The 25,215-nt window shown below is 44.2% G+C and overlaps 1 protein-coding gene across 1 annotated transcript in view; it reads left to right on the top strand.

Annotated features, from left to right (window-relative positions):
* The window catches only part of GDAP1L1 (ganglioside induced differentiation associated protein 1 like 1), a 57,299-nt gene extending 34,770 nt beyond the window's left edge, over positions 1-22,529 (top strand). Inside the window, exons 4-6 of the mRNA XM_048498802.1 lie at positions 10,572-10,669; positions 14,320-14,434; positions 21,108-22,529. Coding sequence (XP_048354759.1) covers positions 10,572-10,669; positions 14,320-14,434; positions 21,108-21,451 — 557 coding nt within the window. The 3' untranslated portion in view covers positions 21,452-22,529. The remainder of the gene's footprint in view (positions 1-10,571; positions 10,670-14,319; positions 14,435-21,107) is intronic.
* The last annotated feature ends 2,686 nt before the right edge of the window (positions 22,530-25,215 follow it).

Below are 25,215 nucleotides of genomic sequence, written 5' to 3'. Positions count from 1 at the left end.
ATGGAAAATTATTAACTGCATGGAAAATTATTAGTAAACTTCTCTGAGCAGCAGTGGCATAGGAGGTTAAGAGCTCATGTATCTAATCTGGAGGAACCGGGTTTGATTCCCAGCTCTGCCACCTGAGCTGTGGAGGCTTATCTGGGGAATTCAGATTAGCCTGTACACTCCCACACATGCCAGCTGGGTGACCTTGGGCTAGTCACAGCTTCTCGGAGCTCTCTCAGCCCCACCTACCTCACAGGGTGTTTGTTGTGAAGGAGGAAGGGCAAGGAGATTGTAAGCCCCTTTGAGTCTCCTGCAGGACAGAAAGGGGGGATATAAATCCAAACTCCTCCTCCTCCTCCTCCTCCTCTTCTTCTTCTTCTTCTTCTTCTTCTTCTTCTTCTTCTTCTTCTTCTTCTTCTTCTTCTTCTTCTTCTTCTTCTTCTTCTTCTTCTCTGTAGCATGTTCAGTATAAAAATGAATAGTTTTTCTACATAGTATGTAAGCATGAACACTGTTTCACTCTTCCCAGTGAAATTCAGGGCATTTTAAAAAGCCTTTTATTTTTTTCTGGATCTTACCCAGTATGTGCTGGTTAGGGCTGGGTGTTCAATCTGGGCTGACCTGGGACAGCCCAATCATATGCAGTGCAGATTAGGTTTCAAAGACACGAATGAATTGGCATCGGCCTCTGTACTTGACCTACAAGCATTCATGAAAGATTGACAATGCCTAATATAACTCTGTCGCATCTTAGAATGCAGCTCAGCTCTGGATAGTGACTTTGTGACAGTAAGTCCACAGGGGTTTATGATTTGGTTTCTCTGCTGGATTTGAGCTTTTCATTTTACAACTGCAATTAAAAAAATAACCTTGGTTGTTTCTGCACGGTCCAAATATCCCAGGTTGAGCAAGGAAAATGTCCTGGTTTGGTCAAGATGTTCGCACAGTTCCCGGTCCTAAAGCAGTTTTGCCCTGTGATGTTTCCCTCATCCAGGGATTTTCTAAAATTGCCAATCTGATGATTCTTTTCAAAAATCCTGGGTTGAACCCACTACCATGCAAACACCACAGGAGCAGAACCAATTTATTTTTCCTGCCAAGCCACCTGATCTCCACTCCCTGCCGTCCGCCCCCAGATCTCCTGATGTCCACACCTGACATCATGTCAGTTTTCAACTCTGCTGAGCCACTGACCATTGCAGCCTGTCCTTCCTGAAACATTCACCCAAGCACATTTTCTGCCCATGGTATCAACCAGGTGCCATTTCGCCTGGGTTAATCAGGAGTAAAGTTCCAAAATGTCCCTTTTCTTTTCTGTACATGTACTGGCTACTTGGAGCATGGGCATATCTGCCATGGGGACATGGAGAGTCAAATGTCTCCAGGCGTCCCCATTTGGTCACGTGGGGGCGCGCAAAAATTCAGGTTCGTGTGTGTGTTTTGTATTTTTAGCGTTTTTCAGTTTTTGGCCAATAGGGGGCACATCTTTTAGGCTAGCAGCACCAAACTTTCAGGCATTTTTGGGGAGACTTTCCTGTTGATACCACCCAGGTTTGGTGAGGTTTGGTCCAGGGGGTCCAAAGTTATAGACTCCCAAAGGGGGTGCCCCATCCCCCATTGTTTTCAATGGGAGCTAATAGAAGATGGGGGCTACACCTTTGAGGGTCCATAACTTTGGACCCCCTGAACCAAACTTCACCAAACCTGGGTGGCATCATCAGGAGAATCTCCTAAAGATATCCTGAATTTTTGGTGCTGCTAGCTTAACAATTTCACCCCTGACAGAAGGCACCCCCCAAATTTCCCCAGATTCTCCTTTTAAATCCACCCCTTTTGGCATGGATTTAAAGGGGGAATCTGAGGTCCCCAGCTTAAACATTGAAAGTGATGCTGTTTCAGGGTGGGGGAGAATCCACCCCAAAACAGCATCACTTTCAATGTTGTTTTAACTGGGGACCCCAGATTCTCTCTTTAAGGTGGATTTAAAAGAAGAATCTAGGCTCCCTATTGAAAGTGATGCTATTTGGGGGTGGATTCCGTTGGAAGTGTTTTGTGAGAGATGATGCTGACATTTGTTTGGTAAATGTTTTGCTGGGGGTGATTTGTGAGAGATTTACATGCTTAATGCCCACTTGCACTGGCTTGGAGCTGTTTCTCAGGCTAACAACCTACCTCATAGGGTAGGTGTGAGGACAAAATTAGGAAAGAGAGTTGGTGGGGAGAAAGTCATGTATATTTTGCTGGGGGTGGGAGGTGTTTTGTGAGTTGGTGTAAAAAACATTGTTTGGTCGTGGTGGGGGCAGGGTGGCCACCCATACCGGGGGTGGGTGGGCACCAAACTCAGGCTCCAGTTTGCCTAGATACGCCTCTGACTTGGAGCACATAGCTAGTGAGATGTGCACTAGCGGGCATATCATGGGGGTGTGTGTTTCTCTCTCTTTCCACAAAAATATGAGAATGTGACTGGGAATGTGATGTGATGCTATGCCTCATTTTTTGCTGTTGCTTGCCGGGGGCTTCGTTTACCCCCACTGCTACCCAAAAACAACAGCCAATCAGAACGTGGGACACCGGGGATGTTTGCCCCTGCACGGATACGCTTGCAATGTAAATACAAAAGACCCGGGCTTGTAGTGGGGGTATTTTTCAAGATGGAGACACCAAACTTGAGGGTTGGCTTTGCAAGACTCTCCTGAAAAGAGAACCTAAGTTTCATGAAGTTTGGTTCAGAGGGTGCCCCATTTCTCATTAGAAACAATAGGGAACAATGACAGACAATGCTAGAAAAGTTGAAGGCAGCAGGAAATGGGGAAGACCCAACCCAATAGGCGGGATTGTCTAATGAAATAAGTCCTCAGTTTGCAAGATCTGAGTAAGACTGTTCATGATAGAATGTTTTGGAGATCATTAATTCATAGGTTTGCTGTAAGTTAGAAGTAACTTAATGGCACTTAAGAGACAGAGCACATAAGATACCAGCAGAATGTGTATATGTGTGGGGGGTGGGGGGGGGTGAGCTTTTGAGAATCAAAGCAGCTGGATTCAAATCTTACCATATGAAGTTAGATAAATAAATATTGATACCCAGGTGACCCCTGTGTTCTTTCCAAAACTATATTTCTCCATAAACAGGTGTTTTTAGGGCACCTTTACGACAGAATTTTATTCCAGCTTAACTTATTAAAGATAAAAACACCCTTTTTTTGAGTGCATGACTATGCTCATGTCTGGAATCCATTGTTAGGGAAATCTGCCCTTGATGTTGCCTTTACATATGTGCATTTTCTTAAGTAGTACAGAGTTAGTTAAACACTCTGTGCCAACAAAGGGCACCATTTTAAATTGATGCATTTGAAACCACTGAAAGAAAACCAAGGCATTGTGTACTCTTGGGTCAATGATACCTGTGACTGGATGCCACTGCAGGCCAGCACTGGCATTGCTTACACAGTGATCACTGACTGGCTGGTTGCCAAACCCAGTTGGGCAGAACAGGAAGGAAAGAGGTAGCTGGTTCATGCCCCGTCAGTTCCACTAAGATTCAGGTAATTCATGTTCAGTCTTCAGCACATTACTGTGGTTTCCCCTTTATCTTTCCCTATGTTCCTTATTTATCTTCCTTAGTCGCTCTCAGCTCCTGAGTTAAAAAACCATCTGGCTACTTGATCAAGGGTACACAAGAACCTTATTTTCTAATCCATGGGTACATATGGTTATATGTGTGAGAGAGAATCCTGTCATGGTAATGTAGATTCAAGTCAATTGAAGCAACTTCCTTTGGAACTCATTATATTTTTTACCTTCTTGAATTCAAAGTCCATGGCAAAGGAGATGTGTGAATCTACAAATGGACTGTGTGAATGTGCTCTACACTGATTGGCTCCCGGTGCCCAAATCACAAGTTGTGATTCCTAGTGGCAAGCAGCATGGGGAGGGCTCATAACCATGCCCACAGAGACTATGGCCCCTTCTGCACATGCAGAATAATACACTTTCGATCCACTTTCAATGCACTTTGCAGCTGGATTTCACTGTGTGAAACAGCAAAATCCACTTGTAAACAATTGTGAAAGTGGAATGAAAGTGCATTATTCTGCATGTGTGGAAGGGGCCTATGTGGCTACAGTAGACCATGACTGAGGTGGTAGGGATAGAGACTAGAGCTTTATACACATAATCACATTGCACAGTCCTTGGGCAACCATAATGGTGTTGTTGCCGAAGAAAGAGGCGAGCCTTAAACATCATAGACTGTTTCAGATACCTTCAGAAGCTGTTCCCATTATCTTCAGAGGCTGTTCATTTTAGAGTAATTATTATATGAAATTTTGGATAGGATCTGGAAGGGTAGCCTCATCCAAGGGGCCTGGCGCCCAGCCACAGTGCTGCTGGACCGTTGCTTCCTGGCAACGTGGGGAGGCTTAAAATGCAAAACAAAAACAAAAAAACCCCAAACCCTCCCTGCCTCCAGGAAGTTCCCATTGAGCTTAATAGACTGATGCCACCTTACGTCTAAAGCCCTGGCTGCCAGTGCAATGGAGCCAAAGACCAGGTGGAAGCTAACTAATGTTGGCTCCTACTCAATCATACCCCCGGTCAGTGGTGGGATTCAAATAATTTAACAAGCACCATTTGTTTACAAGCACCATTTTAACAACCGGTTCTGCCGAAGTGGTGCGAACCTGCTGAATCCCACCACTGCCCCCGGTCCACATCTACTACACCAACGGTGGCAATGGCGCAGCAGGGATGCTGGCACAGCGTCCCACGCTGTGTCCCACTGCCAGAGAGTGCAGCAATTAAAACAACATCACAATATTAGAAACAAGCCATTGGACATGAGTGGCATAAAAACTATCCATAAACAGAAGTAGTCCTTCAGTTGTACTAAGGGAGAACAGAAAAAGTGCAGAGAAGGGCAACGGGGATGATTGAGGGACTGGAGCACCTTCCCTATGAGGAGAGGCTGCAGCATTTGGGACTCTTTAGTTTGGAGAGGAGACGTCTGAGGGGGGATATGATTGAAGTCTATAAAATTATGCATGGAGTAGAAAATGTTGACTGAGAGAATTTTTTCTTTCTTTCTCACAATACTAGAACCAGGGGGCATTCATTGAAAATGCTGGGGGGAAGAATTAGGACTAATAAAACGAAACTTCTTCACGCAACGTGTGATTGGTGTTTGGAATATGCTGCCACAGGAGGTGGTGATGGCCACTAACCTGGATAGCTTTAAAAGGGGCTTGGACAGATTTATGGAGGAGAAGTCGATTTATGGCTACCAATCTTGATCCTCTTTGATCCGAGATTGCAAATGCCTTAACAGACCAGGTGCTCAGGAGCAACAGCCGCAGAAGGCCATTGCGTTCACATCCTGCATGTGAGCTCCCAAAGGCACCTGGTGGGCCACTGCGAGTAGCAGAGAGCTGGACTAGATGGACTCTGGTCTGATCCAGCTGGCTTGTTCTTATGTTCTTAACAGGAAACGGGAAGTCAGAGGGAGATAGGGTTGTCTAGTCCCTACTGGGGGCAGGGATTGTCCATTCTCTTGCCCCTGCTGCTAAAACTGACCAGCTGGACAGTGGGGGACCTACCAAGAGGAAAACTAGGCTTCAGTCTGTGTTGTTGGCAATGTAGCAATGTAGTCACTTCTGGTGCACGCTAAATTAACATGTCTGGGGTGCTGTGTGTTTTCTGGGCTGAATGGCCGTGTTCTAGCAGCATTCTCTCCTGACGTTTTGCCTGCATCTGTGGCTGGCATCTTCAGAGGATCAGATCCTCGGTCATCAACAGCTTGGGCAGGAAATGAACATCAGTCACTGTACTGTCTTCCCCCACTAAACCAGAAACAAATTAAGTCTGTCAATGGAAGCTGTTATAAATTAAAATCCTGCCCCCCTTCATCCACAAAAAATGTGGTGAGGAAAATCACCACTCTAGGATTTTGTGGTACATAGGTTTGCCATGCCCAACAAGTGACAGAAGCTTTGAGGGTACGGACATGATGGGGGCAGCAGCATCTTGTGTTCCACAACATCACTGCTACCCTTGGGGAAAACCTGCAAATGGTGTTGTGGTACATAAAGTGCCAACACTATTTTTCCTCCACCACTGTGCAGAGTGAACAACTAGGGCTGCCAGAAGAAGGCCTTGCAGCCCTAGTTGTGCACTCGCTAGTACCAGAGAGCCAGCAGGGTGTAGTGGTTAAGAGCAATGTATTCTAATCTGGAGAACTACGTTGGAGTCCCCTCTCCTCCACATGAAGACTGCTGAGTGACCTTGACCAAGTCACAATTCTCTCAGAACTCTCTCAGCCCCACCTACCCCATAGGGTGTCTGTTGAGGGGAAAGGAAGGAAAGGGGTTTGTAAGCTGCTCTGAGACTCCTTATGGTTGAAAAAAATGGGGTATAAGTCCAAACTCTCTCTCTTCTTCTACCATTCTGGTTGTGACCTTGCCCTTGAGTATGGTGTTAGTGGGGGCTGTCCTAAGCAGACAGCCCATTAAATTCAATGGATTTAGAAGGGCGTGCCTTCACTTATGATGCTTTTGCAAGCTACCCATTGCAATCCTGCATTGATATTCATCTGCTGGGCTGGCAGATGAGTATTTTTACTAGCTAGAATTTTCCGTTAATAAAACATGAGTTCTGCAATGTCTGTTTTGTTTGCATAGCAAATAGGAAGGAAGCAGGGTTGTCAACAGAGCTCAGTTTAGACTATCGATTTGCTGTAGATGAAGTGGCAGCCCAATATGGTACCGGAAGTATTCAGGAAAAGTTTCAAAAGTAGTGGGCTCCACTTGAGATCTGAAACAGGAAATGAAGACTAAATTGTAATTTGAAACCCTCAGGGATGAGGTAAATGGAAGGTACTTTCTAACATACATTTGTCAGTCTGCATCAAAATTTTGCAGCCGAAGAAGCCACAGAATAAAAGAGAAATGGACCATTTCAAATGGTGCTTTAGAGCAGCAGTGACCTGGTTTCTGTTTTGTGCAGTCTGCTTCCTATTTATTTTAAAAATCAAAATCCCTATGGCCCACAAATATCCTTTTAATTCGCAAAGCAAGAGTGAATATTTAGGACCTTCCAACAGTTAGGACATAAATCTATATTGTTCTAAGCATGCGTTTACGCTAAAATATGTATACTTTTAAAAGAACCTTGCATGATTAGATCATTGTTCTTTGTTAGAATCCCAGCTAGCCGCTAGCATAAGGAGATGCATCAGAAAGAGGCTCCCATGGTCTGCTGTTGGATGGAGGTTTATGTTCTGTCCTGCATGGCTTTACAGAAGATGCAGGTTCTTGTCCCAAAGACCTTACACTTGGAAATGCAAACTAGACTTGACAAGAGGCAACTTGCTTGCATGTAAAAACAGATAGTGGGTGGAATTTAAAAAACAAAAACAAAGTTGGAGTAAATGGACAAGGTAAGCTAAACCACGAACTTCCCTCTTTCTGTGTTCTTTCTATGGTCTGGATATTTCTTCCAGCTCAGCTCCAGTATCAGAAGTGAGCTGAACTGGAACAAGAGCATTGAAACCAACAGAGCCAGGCAAAGTTACGCAGAGAGGTGGACCAGGAGGACATCCTCTGCTTTAATCACAAGTAGGCAGATGTTTTATAAATACACACGGATCACATTTAATTTGACTCTAAAATGTCAATAGTGGGCAGCCAAAAGTGAAGAGCTATGCCATTAATGTCCACAAATATAATTTGCAGGCACCTCTGCTTTCTAACTGCATTTTGGTGTCATCTCACATGACTCTTTGATACTGCAAAGACTATATCTTTCATGCTCATCAGTTTGGGATGCGGAGCGCATTTCCCTCTCCCATTAACTCTTCATGTTCAGGTGGTTTAGAGAATGGGAATGTGTTGGGCTTGAAAAGCCATATGTTCAGCCATGGTCTAACAGATAGAACATAGGCTGGGTTGGAAAGTTAGGATAGGTATGAGAATACCTAACCATTTGTTTGGGAACAAGGAGTATCACAAGAGGCAAAGACCCAGAGGGAACAGAGAACTACTTTTTGAATAAGAGGTGTTGAAAGATCTGTGGACTGTCCACCTTGGCCTGGTCAGGAAAGACTCTAATTGCCAAAGAATGTTGTCAGGTGGAGGGACCTGAGTTATTTGAAAGATATTGCTACTGTTTTATTGATTCTATTTTCAAAATGTGTCAGGAGACAGTGCATGAGAGATAAGAGGCAGGATTAAATCTGCCCTTATTTGAGTTACCATGCAGCTGAAGTCACTTGATACCAGTATAGGATTTTCTTGACACTACTTAGCAGAGGTCAGTTGAGAAGCTGATCTGCCATTTTACACACACGCACACGCACACGCACACGCACACGCACACGCACAAACACTCTTTCTGTGCAACTTCCAGCTGAGGAGCTTGCTCTCTGCTTCCTTTGTGTGGGTGTGCCATCTTGGGACTAGCATTATTTCGCTGGACCATGAAAAGTTCATGCAGATTTCACTGGTCTGTTGCTCCACAATAGACTGGCAGTGTTAACATTTTAAAAAAGAAAGTTCTTCCAGTCACTCTCAATTACTGCCCCAAAGTGAATGAAGAACTGCTGCAGGGGAAGGCAGGAAGGGACAAGAAAACCTAATGCAAGCCAAACACATGCTGTCTCCCCTCACTGTCCCTGTGAAGCAAGCAGAAAAGTCACGCTTTCTAAGATTTTGGAAACTGTAGATATTCTCTAATCTGAGGTGGGGCGATTTCAGGAGAGGGGACAATGTGTGGGTCGCAGAGAACACAACCCAAAGGGAATGCATACTCAATGCAAAGTGACCACAAGTGCATAAATGGCCAAGGAGAGCACACCCCCTCCTGAGTAAGCCACTGCTCTGTCAGGGAGTTCTTCCTAATGTTTAGCCAAAAACTCTTTTTACTTAATTCTTACCCATTGGTTCTGGTCCGATCTTCTGGGGCACCAGAAAACTCCACATCATCCTCTATATGCCTACCTTGTTCTGTCCCCACGGCACTAGGACTCAAGTAGAGTATTCTAGAACAAAGACAGTCCAGGAAATGGCAGATGAATTTTCAAATCTCCTGTCATCTTTATCCTGAACAGGATATAGGGAGTAACACCGGCTCATGTTCAGTATAAGATCCCTAGATTCTTTTCTCAAATACTACTGCCAAGACAACTCTCCTCCATCCTGTAATTATATAGTTGACTTTTCCTATTTAAATGCAGAATATTACATTTACCTCCACTGAAATTTATTGTATTGGTTTTAGCCCAGTTTCCCAGCTTGTCAAGATCATCCTGTATCCTGACTCCTTTTTCTATCCTATTTGCTACCCCTCTCCCAATTCAGTACCACCTACAAATTTTAACAAGCATTCCCTCTACTCTTCCATCGGAATAATTTACAAAGATGTTGAACCACCTGGGCATCAGGGCAGATCCTTCAGGCATTCGACTCGTCACTCCTGTCCAAGAGGGTGAGGAAAGATTGGCAAGCGACATTGAGCTTTCTCTGCCATTCCAACGGCTCTAACCTTTTCCTGCTTCAGAGCTGCAGCCTCAGCAAACTATGTGATCATTTTCCCTTTTAAAAAAGCAAATTAGCCCAGTGACCTTCTCAGCCACAGAGGAGGCTAAATTGCAAAATAGTTGTGCCCTCCTGGTCTAAGTCATCCGATAAGTTCATTATGAAGAGACAGAGAGAGTGACGGGGTTGTGGTCGCGTTGGTCATGCTGGGACATAAAGGGCAACCAAGAGTCTGATTGATAAGGCCACCGCTAGTTTTGCTGAGTTAATGAGCTAATGATGCTGTGATCATTACAAATTATCACTTTTGGGAAATGCAAAGTCAGTGCAGCAGAAGGATGAATATTAGTCAATACTTGCTGAATTTATTTACTGTTTCACCAGCAGACAAGTTACTTAGACTTTCTTGTAGAGTAGAGATGTATGTGTTTGGGTAATGTTGCAGATAGGTTACTACCATTGTACCTGCTAGGGCTGCCCTAGAAAGTTGTCTGGAAATTATAGTAAGTGCAAAATGCAGCTGCCTGTTTCTTGGGGTGCAGCAGGCAGCCAAGATCACGTGACACCAGTTCTTCGTTGCTGACACTGTTTCTTCGTTGTTTTCCAGGCAAGCTTCCAAATGTCAGTTGTTATGACACACTCACTCACACACACACACAAACACACACACACACACACACAATATGCCCACACACATGCATGCATGCATGTATGCCCGCACACACACCCTGATCTGGATGGACCAGGCTAGGCTAACCTTGCCAGCAAAGAAAGTAAGGAGCTGTTAAGCAGAGACAGGCAATGACTAACCACCTCTGAATGTCTCTTGACTTTACAGAGCAAGTGTGGTGTGTGTGTGTGTGTGTGTGTGAGGGGGGGGGGGGTGCCTGGAGAACAGATGTCTTGGAGCCCCATTTTCCCCTGGTACGCCTCTGGTTGAAACTGTCCTGGTGTTTGTGGATTTCAGTTACTTCCCTATGTAGTAGCTGTTAAAGTTGTCAAGAACAGACATACCAAAAACCCTGCCACAATCCATTCTCTTTCCATCTTTTGCAGGACATTTAGTGAATGCCACCACGGACCTTCTGAAGTTAGACCATGAAGAGGAGCCACAGTTAACAGAGCCATATCTTTCCAAACAGAAGAAACTCATGGTGAGGCATTTGAAACAGCTACAGGGATAGTGTTGTAACAGGGGTGGGCACAAGAAGGTACTTATCACATGCTCTTCTTTATCAGGCTCCCAATTATTCATAGGATGGAAGTTGATATTCAGTAGTGTTGCCAGCTCTAGGTTAGGAAATTCCAGGAGATTTGATGTTGTACTCTAGGGAGGGTGAGGTGAGGTATTGGGAGGGTGAGGTATTGGGAGGGAGAGACCTCAGTGGAGTGCAATAGAGTCCATCCTTCAACACAGCCATTTTCTCCTGGGAACTGACGTCTGTAGCCTAGAGATGAACTGCAATTTTGGGAGATCCCCAGTCCCACCCACCTCCCCGAAGGCTGACATCCCTACTTCTACCTGGACATTTGCAACCCTACAGGAAGGGATAGACATTATGCTGAAGCCAATTGGGTCTGAGTTGAGACCAAGGATTTGCAAAATACAAATCATATCCATTGGTTACCCGCTGCTGGCCCTGACCACTGTCTTCATAATACCCAGTGTTGCTGCCTGCTATTTGACTGCCCTTGCTGCAAGATGCTACCCTGCAACCCTTCATACCTTCTTATTTAAAATTCCTGAAATCCAAACAATATTCCTCTTTTATTGTACGTTTTCTGTTTGGTTATCTTACAGTGCCACCCTAATAGCATTTTCCAGGGAGTGAGCTTCACTTAGTAGAGCTGAGTAGGAGAAGGTTCTGAGTAGGATCGGTTGAGGATTGCTCTGTTTGGCACCTAGGTCCAGATTTGTTAATCTATTGAGGCAAAAAACAACAAAGTGTCTTGTGACACCATAATGAGCAGCCCATTTTTATTCTATCATAAGCTGCCATGGTCTGGAGCCCACTTTTCCTGTATCCTGGTGAAGTAGGCTATTGTCCATAACAATTTGTGCTGATTTTTAAATGCTATTCCTTAAAGGCGCTCAAGATTCTTGTTTGTTGTATTACCTAGAAATTCTGTTTGACTCCTGTGTAATCCAATTCCTTGTGCGGAAGTTGGGGTTTTGACAGGTCCAATTATATAGCAAAGCAATAATAATCTTGACATAATTATAAAAATTATTATAAACATTGTTATAACAACTACGCCTGCCAAAATTCCCTGGAGATTTGGACACAGAGGTTGGGGAGCACAGGGTTTAAGGAGGAAAGGAACCCCAAGAGGTTATTACAGCCCACCCTATAAATCTGCCATTTTCTCAAGGAGAGCTGACCTCTGATGCCTAGAGACCCACTGTAATTCTAGAAAATCTCCAGATACTACCTGAGTATTGACTACCCTGTCAATGGTGGTTCTATTATCACCTAATTCAATAAATCATCACTTATATTAATTCAATAAATAATTCATAACCCCAGGTATCTAACTAAAACAACAGGCTATAGATTCCCAGGAATGCATTTGAGGCAGAGGTGGGAGGGGGAAACACAAACTGCTGTACACATCTCCCTCCAGGAAGGGAATGATAGTCAGGCCCAGTATATGACTGGGCATGACATTAATTCAATAAATGCATATTTATTGATTGAATGATCCTGCAGTCCTGTCTCTGGCTAATCTAGACAAAATAAATTTACTCTTTTGATTTCTGTCCCAGCTAATAAGCACATTCTTGAACAAACTTTCATACACACACACACACACACACACACACACACACACACACACACACACAGAGAGAGAGAGAGAGAGAGAGAGAGAGAAAGAGAGAGAGAGAGAGAGAGAGAGAGAAGTAAAACAGAGCCTTGATCATCATCTAGTTTTTCTGGGCCGATTTCGCATGACAAAATTGTTGCCACAGGGAATGCCCTGGTACAATTGGGAGTTCTTCACAGCTGTGTGGCTGCCATGTTTTTGTCTTGGAGCCACCCTGCAGCACCCCACTTTGCTCCGCAAATTTCCTGAATCACAAAGGTTAAGGTTCTTTTGAAATGCCCCTTTGTTGCTCCGGAGGCTTCTGCCGCTGGGCAAAACTCCTCTGTAGCAGGACTGGGGTTATTTTTCCCACCTCGCTGCTTTGACCTGCTGCATCAATGGACAGGCACTGAGAATCGGTGCCTCCCCCCACCCTTGCAGTGGGAAAAAATGGAGGGAGAAACCTTGGTTTTTAGAAAGGAGGGAAAAACCTTAGGCAGAAAAGCAGCGTGTGCAGGCGCTGTGAACGGGAGGGCGGCGATTCTCTCGCACACGCAAGGATTTTAGATTTAGATTTTAGATGGAGAGGATGGGTGGAGGATGGCGATTTTGTTGCACATGCAAGGATGGAGAGGCGAGGGCGCTGATTCTCAGTGCCTGTTTTGTGTTCAGAGTTATTTAAAACTAAAATAGTGAAAGTGAGTGGGGGGAATGGGGGTGGGGGGAGATTCAACCAACCAGAACGCAGGAAACGGAGGTTGTCCGTGCACGTGTGGAAGACATTGCAGAAGAGCTCGCGATGCAAATGGAGAAGCATCAGGGTCGTGAAGAAATGTTTGGGGCATAACACGTCGGCCCTGGCTCGAATCCCACGAAGAACCGGGGGCAGTGAAGAGGCAACAGCAGGACAAAAAGCTCTGTGGCAGACACACTTCCTGGATCTACCATGGGGAATTTTGACTGTGAAAAATTGGCCCTGGATAATCTTTTTGGGAGCAATCCTAAGTAAATCTACTTCGATAAACAAGTCCCTTTTTATTCAATAGAGCTAACTTCCAGGAAGCCATCCTTAGGATTGCAGCCTTTGAGAAACAACTGGAGTCATGAACCTGGTTTCCTCCCACAGACCTTACTGTCATTCCCTGTTGCTCTATATTCCAGTTCTCCAGATACATTTTTGGCAAGTGGCCAAACAGTACCCCTTCGGTTGCCAGTATTCCTTCCTCTGATAAATCGATTCAAGCATAGAGTTTTGTCCTTCTGTGCATCTACTCCCCTCCCTAGGCTGCCCACTGTCTGTATAAAAAAGAAAATGCCCGGATGCTTTAACAGAGGCTGAATTGTATTTTATGTTTTATTGATACCTTTCTCACTGAAACTGTAAGCTTATTACAAAATATTTTTTTAAATACAAGTAAGCAGCAAAGACCTCTAATGAACAGCGTGGTCCCAACTAGGATCATAGAACTGGAATACAGAACTATCTAAGGCATGACATAACCAACTGTAATGCAGAAAATGGGTTACAGAGGCAGAAGACAATGCAATGCGATAGACAAAAATCCTATTCCCTTATAAAAGCAGCTTGTCGGAGGGTTCTTATTTAAAAGGTGATGTTGTCTAACTCTGTACTTCGAAAAATTTTAATTGCCCACTTACTCGGATTTAACTTTTACTAAAGGGACAGGACAGAGCTCTCCAAGTCTTGAGAGAAATGCTCCTTGTGTCTCCACAGCAGAATTTTTTTTTCAGTTTGGAGTTATTTTGATACAGCTTTTACTATCTTACCTGGAGCCTCCCAAACTCCTCTTTTGATTGGAAGGATTACTAAAATAACTTGCACATCCTGATGAGGTTTTAATTTCATCTTTTGGGGGGGGGGGGGCAAATGTATTCTTCTAATAATATGCACCTTGATCTGTAAGGAGATTCTTTGCAAGAATATACTGTCTTCTTGTATGATCAGCTTGATTATAAAGATTTTGTTGTTTTAATTTAGGCCAAAATCCTGGAACACGACAATGTGAACTACTTGAAGAAAATCCTGGGTGATCTGGGAATGGTGCTAGATCAGGTCGAGGCTGAGCTGGAGAAGAGGAAAATTGAATACCAAGGTATGTATCATGTTCAATCTGATATGGAAATGATAGTCTAGGAATGCTATCCTAAAGAAAACTCTACGCTTCTAAGTCCATTCAAGTCAATTGGCTTAGAAAGTGTGACTCTGTTTAGACTTGCACTGTTGGTCTGCCAAAACAGGTTACTGAGGAGACAACTTTGTACTGAGGGAGGTCCACAGTTTTCAGAAACAGGTAACTTCCAGCCACTGTTCTCTCATTTAGACTATCCATTGGCAATCCGAGTTTTGGGTCCTCACGCACAGTGTTTGCTCTTTGAAGCATTTTCAGACATTAAGACAAGATTCACATGTTGTCCTGTTTTCCCACTGGCTCTTTTGCTCCTCCTCCCCACCTCACAGGGCAAAATTAGACATCTTTGTAGATTGCCAGAAAACTGTTAATTATTCTATACCTGGATAACCAGCAATAACGGCTTTCAGGAATCCTTAGCAGAGCTGCTTTGGGGTCCAGGTGGATTTCTAACATAATGGACCAAATTTTCCATGTGTGCAAACAAAGTGAGCTGTTGCCACTAGACAGTTACAGCTACAGTGGTGTAGGGAAGGTGGGGGGAACAAAAGGGAACTTTTAGAGGAAGGAAGGAATAGCTGCATTTAAAACACACTCACATGATCACACACAAAGGTGCCTTGATTCAGACCACTGATCCATCAAAGTCAGAATTACCTGCTAAGACTGGCAGTGGCTCTCCAGGGTCTTCAGTAGATGCTTTTCACATCCCCTACTACTGGAAGTGCCGCTGATTGGATCTGGGAACTGCTGCAGACCTAGCAGATACTTTACCATGAGTCTTGCCCCACTAAGAATAATTTTGGGTAGTCTTCCTCAGAACTCTCTCTGTCCATGGGGAGGCAGGCAATAGCAAACCATCTCTGAATGCTTCTTGCCTTGAAAACCCTACAGAGTCACCATAAATCAGTTGTGACTTGATGACCCTTTCCACCACCAAGGAGTTGGCAGCAATGCTGGCCAAGAAAATAATGGTGCTCAACCATCATCACCCATTCACAACTGATTTTCTAGAGTATTCAGTGGATACATCTAGGTCTTTAGTTAGTGAACCCTATGATGTCATCAATTCATCCTCCTCCACTTTCCCCCCCTTGTAAAACATCATATTCTTAGATAAAGCATCCTTGGTGCCAAAAATTCAGGCCTTTGGGGAAAATCAAGTACAGAAACAAACACGGTCCGTTAAGACTGAGTTAAAACAGAAAGACCTTCTTGTAGCCCTTCAACCAAACTGCTGCTTTCATCAGTTCAGTCATCACACCATTTCAGGTTTTTACTTCTATTGCAATGGCAATAGGTAAATATTGGCTTGTTATGCATGTGACACTTACCTTGGGGCTCTTCACTGCACAGTGTGCCTGAAGTGGGGTCTCCTCCTGTTTCTCTGTTTAAGGAGCCACTCACTCCTGGCCCTGCAGAGAACTTTCCCGGGTCGGCTTCCATTAACTGTGCATATCGACTAATTCTCATTACACCTGGTAATCAAGATTGCTGGCTTAGCCCTTTAAACTGCACTTATATCAATATTACTGTTCCAAAAATAATATCCCCCCAATAAAAGAGGCAAAGCAATTCCTTGGAGCACATGCTAGTGAAGAAGGGGACCATATCTTAGAGCTGATATTCTCCCCCACACACACACACACACACATGCACTTCTTGCTGCTGCTGCTGCTGCTGGGAGGACAGAGAGACTTGTTATTTCCAAGAACCCTCTGTTATTATTATCTTGCTATATCAGTATGAGAATGCAGAGATTCATGTATTTTGGCTAAGCCTGTGTACGTGATCTTCTTTTGTATGACTTGAAGGATTTGGCAACATGGAAGGGGGAGCAAGGGGGAAGGTATGAATGGCAGTGCGAGGGAGTGGGAAGGCTGGCTATGGACAGAGGGAAGATTTCTGGGGCAAAGCTGTGCTCCTTGGCAAATCTGCCCTGCTCTGGCAGTGAAGAAAATGTAAATGGTGCTAGAAGAGGTGTCATTTGCTGTGGAGAGAATGGAAAATGAAAGCAGGGCTTAAGGAAATATGTCTGTACAAGAAATTTTGCTGCAACAGACATTCACCCCACCATGCAGCAGGCACCTTGTGCATCATTGGCCACTGTTTTTTTTACCCACCCTTACAGGAAGCAGCGTCTTACAGCTGCCAGGCCTGAATAATGACCCTAGAGCAGCGACAGGTGTTATAAATCTGTGAGTTATAAATCCATGCTTTCAGGCAAATTGGCAGTTGCTTCCAGGTTTGGTTGGCAGTGCAAGATTTTGACATCTAAAGCAATCTTCCATCACAGCTTTTCCATTCTGTATCGTCAGCTAAACCTAACTACACTTTAAGCTAACTCTGACCAATTGTAGTGTCCAAGCTACTCTGAATGTGCATCCTAAGGGCGTATTCTCAGCTTCACTTTACAGTTTCCATAAGAAGCCAGCTCAGTTGTTGTCCCTTGGCCTAGTTTACACACAAACTACAACACACCTTAAAAGGCACACTGAAGACTCTGAGACATTCCAATACTCATTCTTGGTTCAGGCTGGATGGTGCTGGTGCAAACAAACAAAAACCCTTTCCCAATCCTACTTTTCAGTTGTTCCTGATCCTTGGTAATCCTGCCCAGATAATTGTGTGGTTTCTCTGCTTGGTTGAATTTCGTAAATTGGGTGGCAGGAGGAGGGAGAAAAGATCAGAACACAAGAGAATGGCGAACCCCTTCGTTTGCGACTGCTTCGGTATGGAAATTTAGTGCTAGTTTGGCATCTAGGTTTTTTTAAATCTTTGACAATGTCACCCCCATGTGCCCACTTTCCATATTTTCCTTTACTTTGTCGCAATCTTTTCCAAACTTGGTTTGATCCAACTTTCTCATGGTGCTCCTGTGTCATCACCTGTTTGAGGTAGAGCCAACAAGGTAAACTGTGGCATCAAAGCAACAGCCATGCATGTGTCATCAAAGCACCTGAGCCAGTGGCAAGCGGATCACCTTTAGGGTAGCATCCATCCTCAGGTGTCATAGAGGACTGCACAAGGGTACAGCCAGACTGCTGACTTGGTCACAAAAGCCACGGGGACCTTAAAGGATACTGGGCAAAGGATGAGGAAAGGAAAGTCTAATGGAAAGGACAGAAAAAGGAGAAAGCAAAAACTAGAGTGTGCAGGCTTGGCACAGGAGAAGCTTATGAGAGATCAAGGTCATTCCTAAGCAAGACTGAAAAATATGTTTGAAAATGCCTAGAATAATTCTCCTTCAGTAGACTGGAATCTTAGAGCATTTAGAAGTCCTTAGGTATTATCTAGAGGGTGAGCTGGCTAAGCTCACAGCAGGAAATCCCGGAGACATCTCTTCCCAGCAAAGACAGAAGAGTTTTAAAGGTTAGCCTTTCCTCTGCAGAAACATAACATTTCTAATCATGGCAGCCATCAGTGCATTTGAGGGTTGGCCTGCACCAGGCCTTTGTAAAGGGCTTTGAAAGTCATCAGGTTTTCTGCACCTCAAGTTACTTCTGTCTTCTCCACTGCAATGTGCTTGAAAATTCCTTTGCAAGTATGGAGGAGCTCCTTGCAGAAGTACCAACATGATAGACTTAACAGTAAGAGGCAACCCATAATTAGGAGTGCAAAATGCTGTTAACCAGAAAGAGTCATAATCTCAAGGGATATTTTTGGATGACTTGTTTTTTTGTCGAAAAATAATATGCACAAGAGCATGAATAACATTAGTTGAACACAGCACACCACAGTCAGTGGGTTACAGTATTATGATTTCCAGTTCTCTCCTGGCAGACTTGAAATTCTGGTGAAGCACAAGGACACAGCTTATCTCCGCTGTGATTCAAACAGTTCTAGGGGTTCCAATTGCAAAAGTATGCTTAATGTGAGGTGCTGAAGTCCCAGAAACCAAAGGGAGTTTCTAATCTAGCCCATGTAAATTGCTGCAAATTTCTAATGGAAGGACTGGAGGGTCAGGGCCAGAGGTGGGATCCAACCAGCTCTCTTCTAGAGAAGTGGTTACTAATTTTTTCTGAGTGCTGAGAAGGGGTTACTAAAGCAACCTCCCTGCCCAATAGGGACTGGAGGTGCGTGTGTGCGGTGGCGCCACTGTTTGAATCCCACCACCATCGGAACCTGTTATTAAAATTTTTGGATCCCACCACCGGTCAGGGCCCTGTATAGCCATTTTCCCACCAAGAGAAGCAGAACAAACCACGCAAAACAGCTACAATGACAGAATTAATTATGCAAAGTAGAATTGATGCAAATTTGCTGACATTGCAGTACTAATTCTTACATCTGCATCAATTTATATAGTATGGACAGAAATCACTTCAGTGCATAGGGAAAACACCATGGATGTAGGTAAGGGGGGGTTTCTCGGGTTTGAACCCCCCCATTCATGTCCGAAGCCCCGCCCCTCCTTTTGTCGGTTTTAAAAACATTTTTAGTGTTTTTAGGTTTTTGGCCTGCAGGGGGCGCATTGTTTGGGCTAGCAGCACCAAACTTTCAGGGATTGTTTGGGGGACTCTCCTGATGATAGCACCCAGGTTTGGTGAGGTTTGGTTCAGGGGGTCCAAGGTTATGGACTCCCAAAGTGGGTGCCCCTATCCTCCATTGTTTTCAATGAGAGCTAATAGAAGATGGGAGCTACACCTTTGAGGGTCCATAACTTTGGACCCCCTGAACCAAACTTCACCAAACCTGGGATGTATTATCAGGAGAGTCTCTTATTGATACCACCCAAGTTCTGTGATGTTTGGTCCAGGAGGTCCAAAGCTATGGACTCCCAAAAGGTGTGCCCCATCCTCCATTGTTTTCAATGGGAGCTAATAGAAGATGAAGGCTACATCTTTGAGGGTCCATAACTTTGGACCCCCTGAACCAAACTTCACCAAACCTGGGTAGTATCATTGGGAGACACTCCTAAAGATACCCTGAAAGTTTGGTGCTTCTAGCTTAACAATTGCACCCCTGACAGCAGGCACCCCCAAATTTCCCCAGATTCTCCTTTTAAATCCACCCCCTTCGGCATGGATTTAAAGGGAGAATCTGAGGTCCTCAGTTTAGAAGAAGAAGAAGAGTTTGGATTTATATCCCCCCTTTCTCTCCTGTAGGAGACTCAAAGGGGCTTACAATCTCCTTGCCCTTGCTCCCTCACAACAAACACCCTGTGAGGTGGGTGGGGCTGAGAGAGCTCTGAAAAGCTGTGACTAGCCCAAGGTCACCCAGCCGGCGTGTGGGGGAGTGCACAGGCTAATCTGAATTCCCCAGATAAGCCTCCACAGCTCAAGTGGCAGAGCAGGGAATCAAACCCGGTTCCTCCAGATTAGAATGCACCTGCTCTTAACCACTACGCCACATTGAAAGTGATGCTGTTTCAGGGTGGGGGATAATCCACCCCAAAACAGCATCCCTTTCAATGTTGTTTAACTAGGGACCCCAGATTCTCCCTTTAAGGTGGATTTAAAAGAAGAATTTGGGCTCTCTAGTTTAAACACCATTGAAAGTGATGCTGTTTGGGGGTGGATTCCAGCATCATAGCGGCTGCCTGGGGTGTGTGTGTGTGCAAAACTCAGATTTTGCACCAGGCTCCATTTTCCCTCTATGCCTCTGCTTTTATAAGCGCTAGGCCAGGGGCGGGGCTTGGGGAGGCGTGGCCATGCCCTAGGGGTGGGTGGGGGTGTGGCCCCACTCTCGAAAAAACCCCCCCCATAAAAAATCTATACCTACGTCCCTGGAAAACACACAGCTTTCAAGACAAGTATAGTGTGGCATCTCTCTTTAATTATTTGTATTTTGTCTCCCCTCTTTCCTTGATTAGGGAGAGCTCAGTTCTTTGGACCATAATGTTCGAGTTACGACCGGATGTCACGGAAGTTTGCTGTGATTGATTTCACAGTCCTTACCGTCTGTTGCAAAGGTTGCATGTTGGCATTAGTTTTATTCAATTCTGCCGTGACCAATGGAGCAAAGGTGTGGTACAGCAGGGAGGAGAGGCCCTGCCAGGTCTTTTGCTTCTTGTGTCATGTAAGGCTAGGGTTTCCAACCTCCAGCTGGGGGCTGGAGATCTCCAAGAATTACAACTACTCTGTAGACAGAAAGAACTTAATGAGATCGGTTCCTCTGGAGAAAATGGCTGTTTCAGAGGATGGACTCTATGCCATTAAACCTTGCCGAGGTCCCTCTTCTTCCTAAATCCCACCACCCTCAGGTTCTACCCCCAAATCTCTAGTTACTTCCCAAGCAGCAGTTTGCAACCCTAGGTAAGACACTGTTACACCAAGCCCTACAAACTGACTGACTAAATCAGCTAATGAGTGCTTTAGTTGCAGGTTAAAATATGCTTCTCCATTAACCTGTGGGATTGAGATTCAGAGGGCTTCCTCCTCCTTGTTGTGGATTTGATGGAAAAGAAACCAAGACTCAGCAGCACAGTGCTAACAAAATGCAACTTCTCTCCATAGCTGGCAGCCCCGGTCCAGTTACCACCATAGGCCGAATGTCAGAAGTTCACATAATCAACTCCAGTGTAGCGCAGTGGATGATCTGATTGAGTTTGCTGGGCAAAATATTGGTCTCAAGTCTCCTCATGAGATTTGCAATGTCTTTTGACAATGTTTTCTGTTGTGGTTTTGTTCTCCAGGACAGAAGTGTGAACTCTGGCTTTGTGGGTGTGTTTTCACCTTAGCTGACATCTTGCTGGGAGCCACTTTGCACCGCCTCAAGTTTCTAGGACTCTCTAAGAAATACTGGGAAGACGGCAGCAGGCCCAACCTACAGAACTTCTTTGAAAGGATACAAAAACGTTTTGCCTTCAGGAAAGTTTTGGGAGACATACACACCACCCTTCTCTCGGCTGTGGTACCTAATGCCTTCAGGCTGGTCAAACGGAAACCACCATCCTTTTTCGGCGCGTCCTTCCTCATGGGATCTCTAGGTGGGATGGGGTATTTTGCTTATTGGTATCTAAAGAAGAAATACATCTAATGCTGGCTGTTCCGGTGTTTCGTTTGGTGTCTGTGCTGTGTGAAACCATGATGAATCCTCAGTAATTGTATTGAAAAATCTGAAACCAATATGAATAATTATACTGTTAATGTAACATTCCATAGTCTAGAAGTAGAAACTTATACTGCAAGGAAGCGAGTCAACAAAAATAATCAACCTGTTTTAAAAAGAAGAAGAAGCCTTTTTTTAGGTTTAACTGTTATTAAAGTGTAAACGGTAGAGGTGTATAAGGCTTACACAACCACCGTAGAGCAAAACTGCCCTCTTAGCACAGTCAAGCTCCATCAGAAGATGTGGTAACCCCCGGCAAAACAGAGTCCAAATAGAGGGGGTTCTTTTCTGTACCTTTGCATTTTTCCCACTGTTTGTTGGCCACATAGCACATTTTTTCCACGGGTGCAAACAGCAGGGATTTTTCTTCTCCTCCGTACTATGGTGGTGATGTGGTGAAACAGAGTCTTTTATAGAAAGGGAATGAATGTGATCAATTAAACCACACTTGATAAAGTTCTGGTTTTTGGTGGAAATGAAATCTCTCTCTCTCTCTCTCTCTCTCTCTCTCTCTCTCTCTCTCTCTCTGTATCATTCTTTCCATTCAATCAAGTATTTTTATTGACCTGCGCTTAGAATGTATCCACTTTCTACTTCTATTTTTTTAATTTTTTGTATCTATAGCTAACAGACAGTGGTCTTTTCTGATTGTAATCTTGATTTCAATGATGAATTCCGTCTTACCGAGGTGTTCACCTCCAGCTTCTTTCATGAATTTGCCAAGCGTCGTTCACCAACAGAGCCTTTTCGGGACTCTTTAACAACATGACTGTTTTCATTAAGTTATCAAGCCATTTCCAAAAGAGTTCTGTTATTTGGACTTTTGTGTTTCCTCTTTCTTTCAGAGCTGTCTCGCTGTGTATTTTCTTAGGAACACTTTGCACAGAGAAAAAAAATCACTTTCTTGTGCCTTTTGCATGTCGGAAAGAATAACGAGCATCACTGCTATTCACGCTTTAAAAAAAAAAACTTCTGAGATCCTAAATAAACCATATGGGAGGAGTAACTGCTTTACATTTTGAAATGTGTTCTGCATCAGTGGACTCATTTCCAAAAGTGTGTGTGTTTGTGTGCGCGCGCATACACGTGTATGAGAGAATATCTGTCATTTTTCACTTTCACACGTTCAGGGTGATTTAACAATGGCTTAAGACTTGGAATATGAATATATATACCTCTGAACATGCACAGAATGCTTTTCTTTTGCCACTGTTAACCATACCCGGTTGCTAGCAAGATTCGCTCCGTAGTTGGGTTGCCAAATTGCAGGTAGGGCCCAGAGATCTCCAGGAATTGAAACGGATCTCCAGAGAAGAAAATGGGTGCTTTGGAGAATGGAGAATGGATACCCTACCAACCCTGACCTGGGTGGCCCAGACTAGCCTGATTTTGTCAGATCTTGGAAGCTATGCAGGGCTGGCCTTAGTTAGTATTTGGATGGGAGATCACTAAGGAATACCAGGGTTGTTTTGCAGAGGCAGGCAACAGTAAACCACTGGAGTTATTCCGTTGCTCTAGAAACTCTATGTGGTAACCATAAGTTCGCTGCAACCTGACCGTACTTTCTTCATCATATCCTGTCAAGGCCTCTTCCCTCCTCAAATCTCATCATCCTCAGGCTCCAGCACCCACATGTCCTGTAATTTCCCAATATGGAGTTGATGGCCCTCCTCCATCTTAGTCAGAATCACAATTCTATGGTAGGTTGAATGTGGCCACCTCTCAGGTTTACCCTATGTGGAGTTTGTACAGGAAATCTGCAGTCCTAGATTCCAAAGTAATGCTTGCCTTTTATTATTATTATTATTATTATTATTATTATTATTATTATTATTATTATTATTATTATTATTATTATTATTATTATTATTATTATTTAGTTTTATATATCCCCCTCTCCCCAGAGGACTCTAAGGAATCCTAATGAATTCTAAGGAACAAGAAAGTTTGGATTTATATCCCACATTTCTCTCCTGTGAGGAGACTCAAAGGGGCTTACAAACTCCTTTCCTTCCTCTCCCCACAACAGACACGTGGGGTAAATGGGGCTGAGAGTTTTGAGAGAACTGTGGTCATGTACAGGGCCAGGGAAACAAATCTGGTTCACCAGTTGAGTTCGCTACTCATGTGGAGGTGTGGGGAATCAAACCCAGTTCTGAAGATTAGAGTCCCTCTACTCTTAACCACTACACCATGCTGGCTTTCATATTCCTTAGGGAATATTCCACCCAACAGATTATAGGAACGATACACAGTTCTGGATACAACAAAGGAAAATATCCATTCCTCCAAAGTAGTTTCTGCCAACGGATGTGGTAATGGCCACAAGCTCAGATGGCTTTAATAAGAAACAACTGGTTGACTGCTGTGAGAAACAGGATGCTGGACAAATGTAGCAGGAATGGGTAAAATAGTGCTGCATAAAAATTACATTGTACTTTAAACCCCTTTTAAAAACCTCATATTTACAGATGATCCCTTGCCCTTTGTCTAAAAGGCAAAAATAATCTTCTGTTATGCTAACTTGTCGTGCGAGCCAGAATGGTGTAGTGGTTAAGGTGTCAGACTAGGTCCACAGTAGTGGCGAACCTATGGCACTCCAGATGTTCGTGGACTACAATTCCCACCGGCCCCTGCCAAATTGGCCATGCTGGCAGGGGCTGATGGGAATTGTAGTCCATGAACATCTGGAGTCCATAGGTTCGCCACCACGGGACTAGGACATGGGAAACTCAGGTTTGAAACCCTACTCCACCATAGAGGGTAACCTTGAGCCAGTCACACACTCTTAACTCTAATCCTGGTTAATATTTGGATGGGAGACCTTCAAAGAATACCAGAATCCTGACATGGAAGCAGGCAATGGCAAACCACCTGCGGATATCTCTTGCCTTGAAAGCAAGGGTCTCCATCAGTTAGCTGTGACTTGACAGCAAACAAACGGTTGCCCGTTGCCCTATTTTCCCTTCACTCAAGTTCTGTTTCCCCTTATCACACAAAAACCTGCTCATGCCAATTCCATCCTGCCCAGCAAACGTTGGCTTTTTTACAGGTATAAAATAATTTTGTGTGGAGTTGCAGGGGGGAAGGGGAGGAGGGAAGAGCAGGATATTAGCAGTCTCTGTACTAACAAAGGATGTCTTGTGGAAATAAAAAATGTACTCCTAGGGTTGCTGAAACATGGAAATCATTGGTGTCCTTGTCCCAAGCGGCTTGTCCCATTTTGGTTCATAAAACAAAGTCATTATAAAAACATCGTAATTAACTTAGAGATCAGACTGTGAAAAACTATTAAGTGAAATACCCAAAAGCCGTATAAGAATCACAAGGATGAGTCAGAAATTGTATCCAGACTTTTCCATCTTGCAGTTAGACTTTGTTGCAACCTGCCAAACATTCCAAGGATGGCCTCAAGGCGATTTAAAGTCATCTGATGAGAATGGGCAATTCTTTCAAATGGCTCTTCCCTTTTGATATTGCTTCTTTTATAGAAATACAGTCAAATGTTGTCTAGTAAATATAAGAGCTGCTGGATTGGAATCGTGCTTCATCCAGACCGGCATCCCGTTTCACTGCATGCCCCTAGAAATCTTACAAGCAGGGCATAGTGGCCAAAGCCTGATCCTGTATTAAGTGGCTTGCTGTTGCTGAACATGGAGGTTTCATTTAGTTATATGGCTACTAGTCGTTGA

Source organism: Sphaerodactylus townsendi, linkage group LG05, assembly GCF_021028975.2.
Source record: "Sphaerodactylus townsendi isolate TG3544 linkage group LG05, MPM_Stown_v2.3, whole genome shotgun sequence".
In the NCBI taxonomy this organism is placed as follows: Eukaryota; Metazoa; Chordata; class Lepidosauria; order Squamata; family Sphaerodactylidae; genus Sphaerodactylus; species Sphaerodactylus townsendi.
The sequence above is the reverse complement of the archived record's forward strand: the minus strand, read 5'-3'. Positions and strand labels throughout refer to the sequence as shown.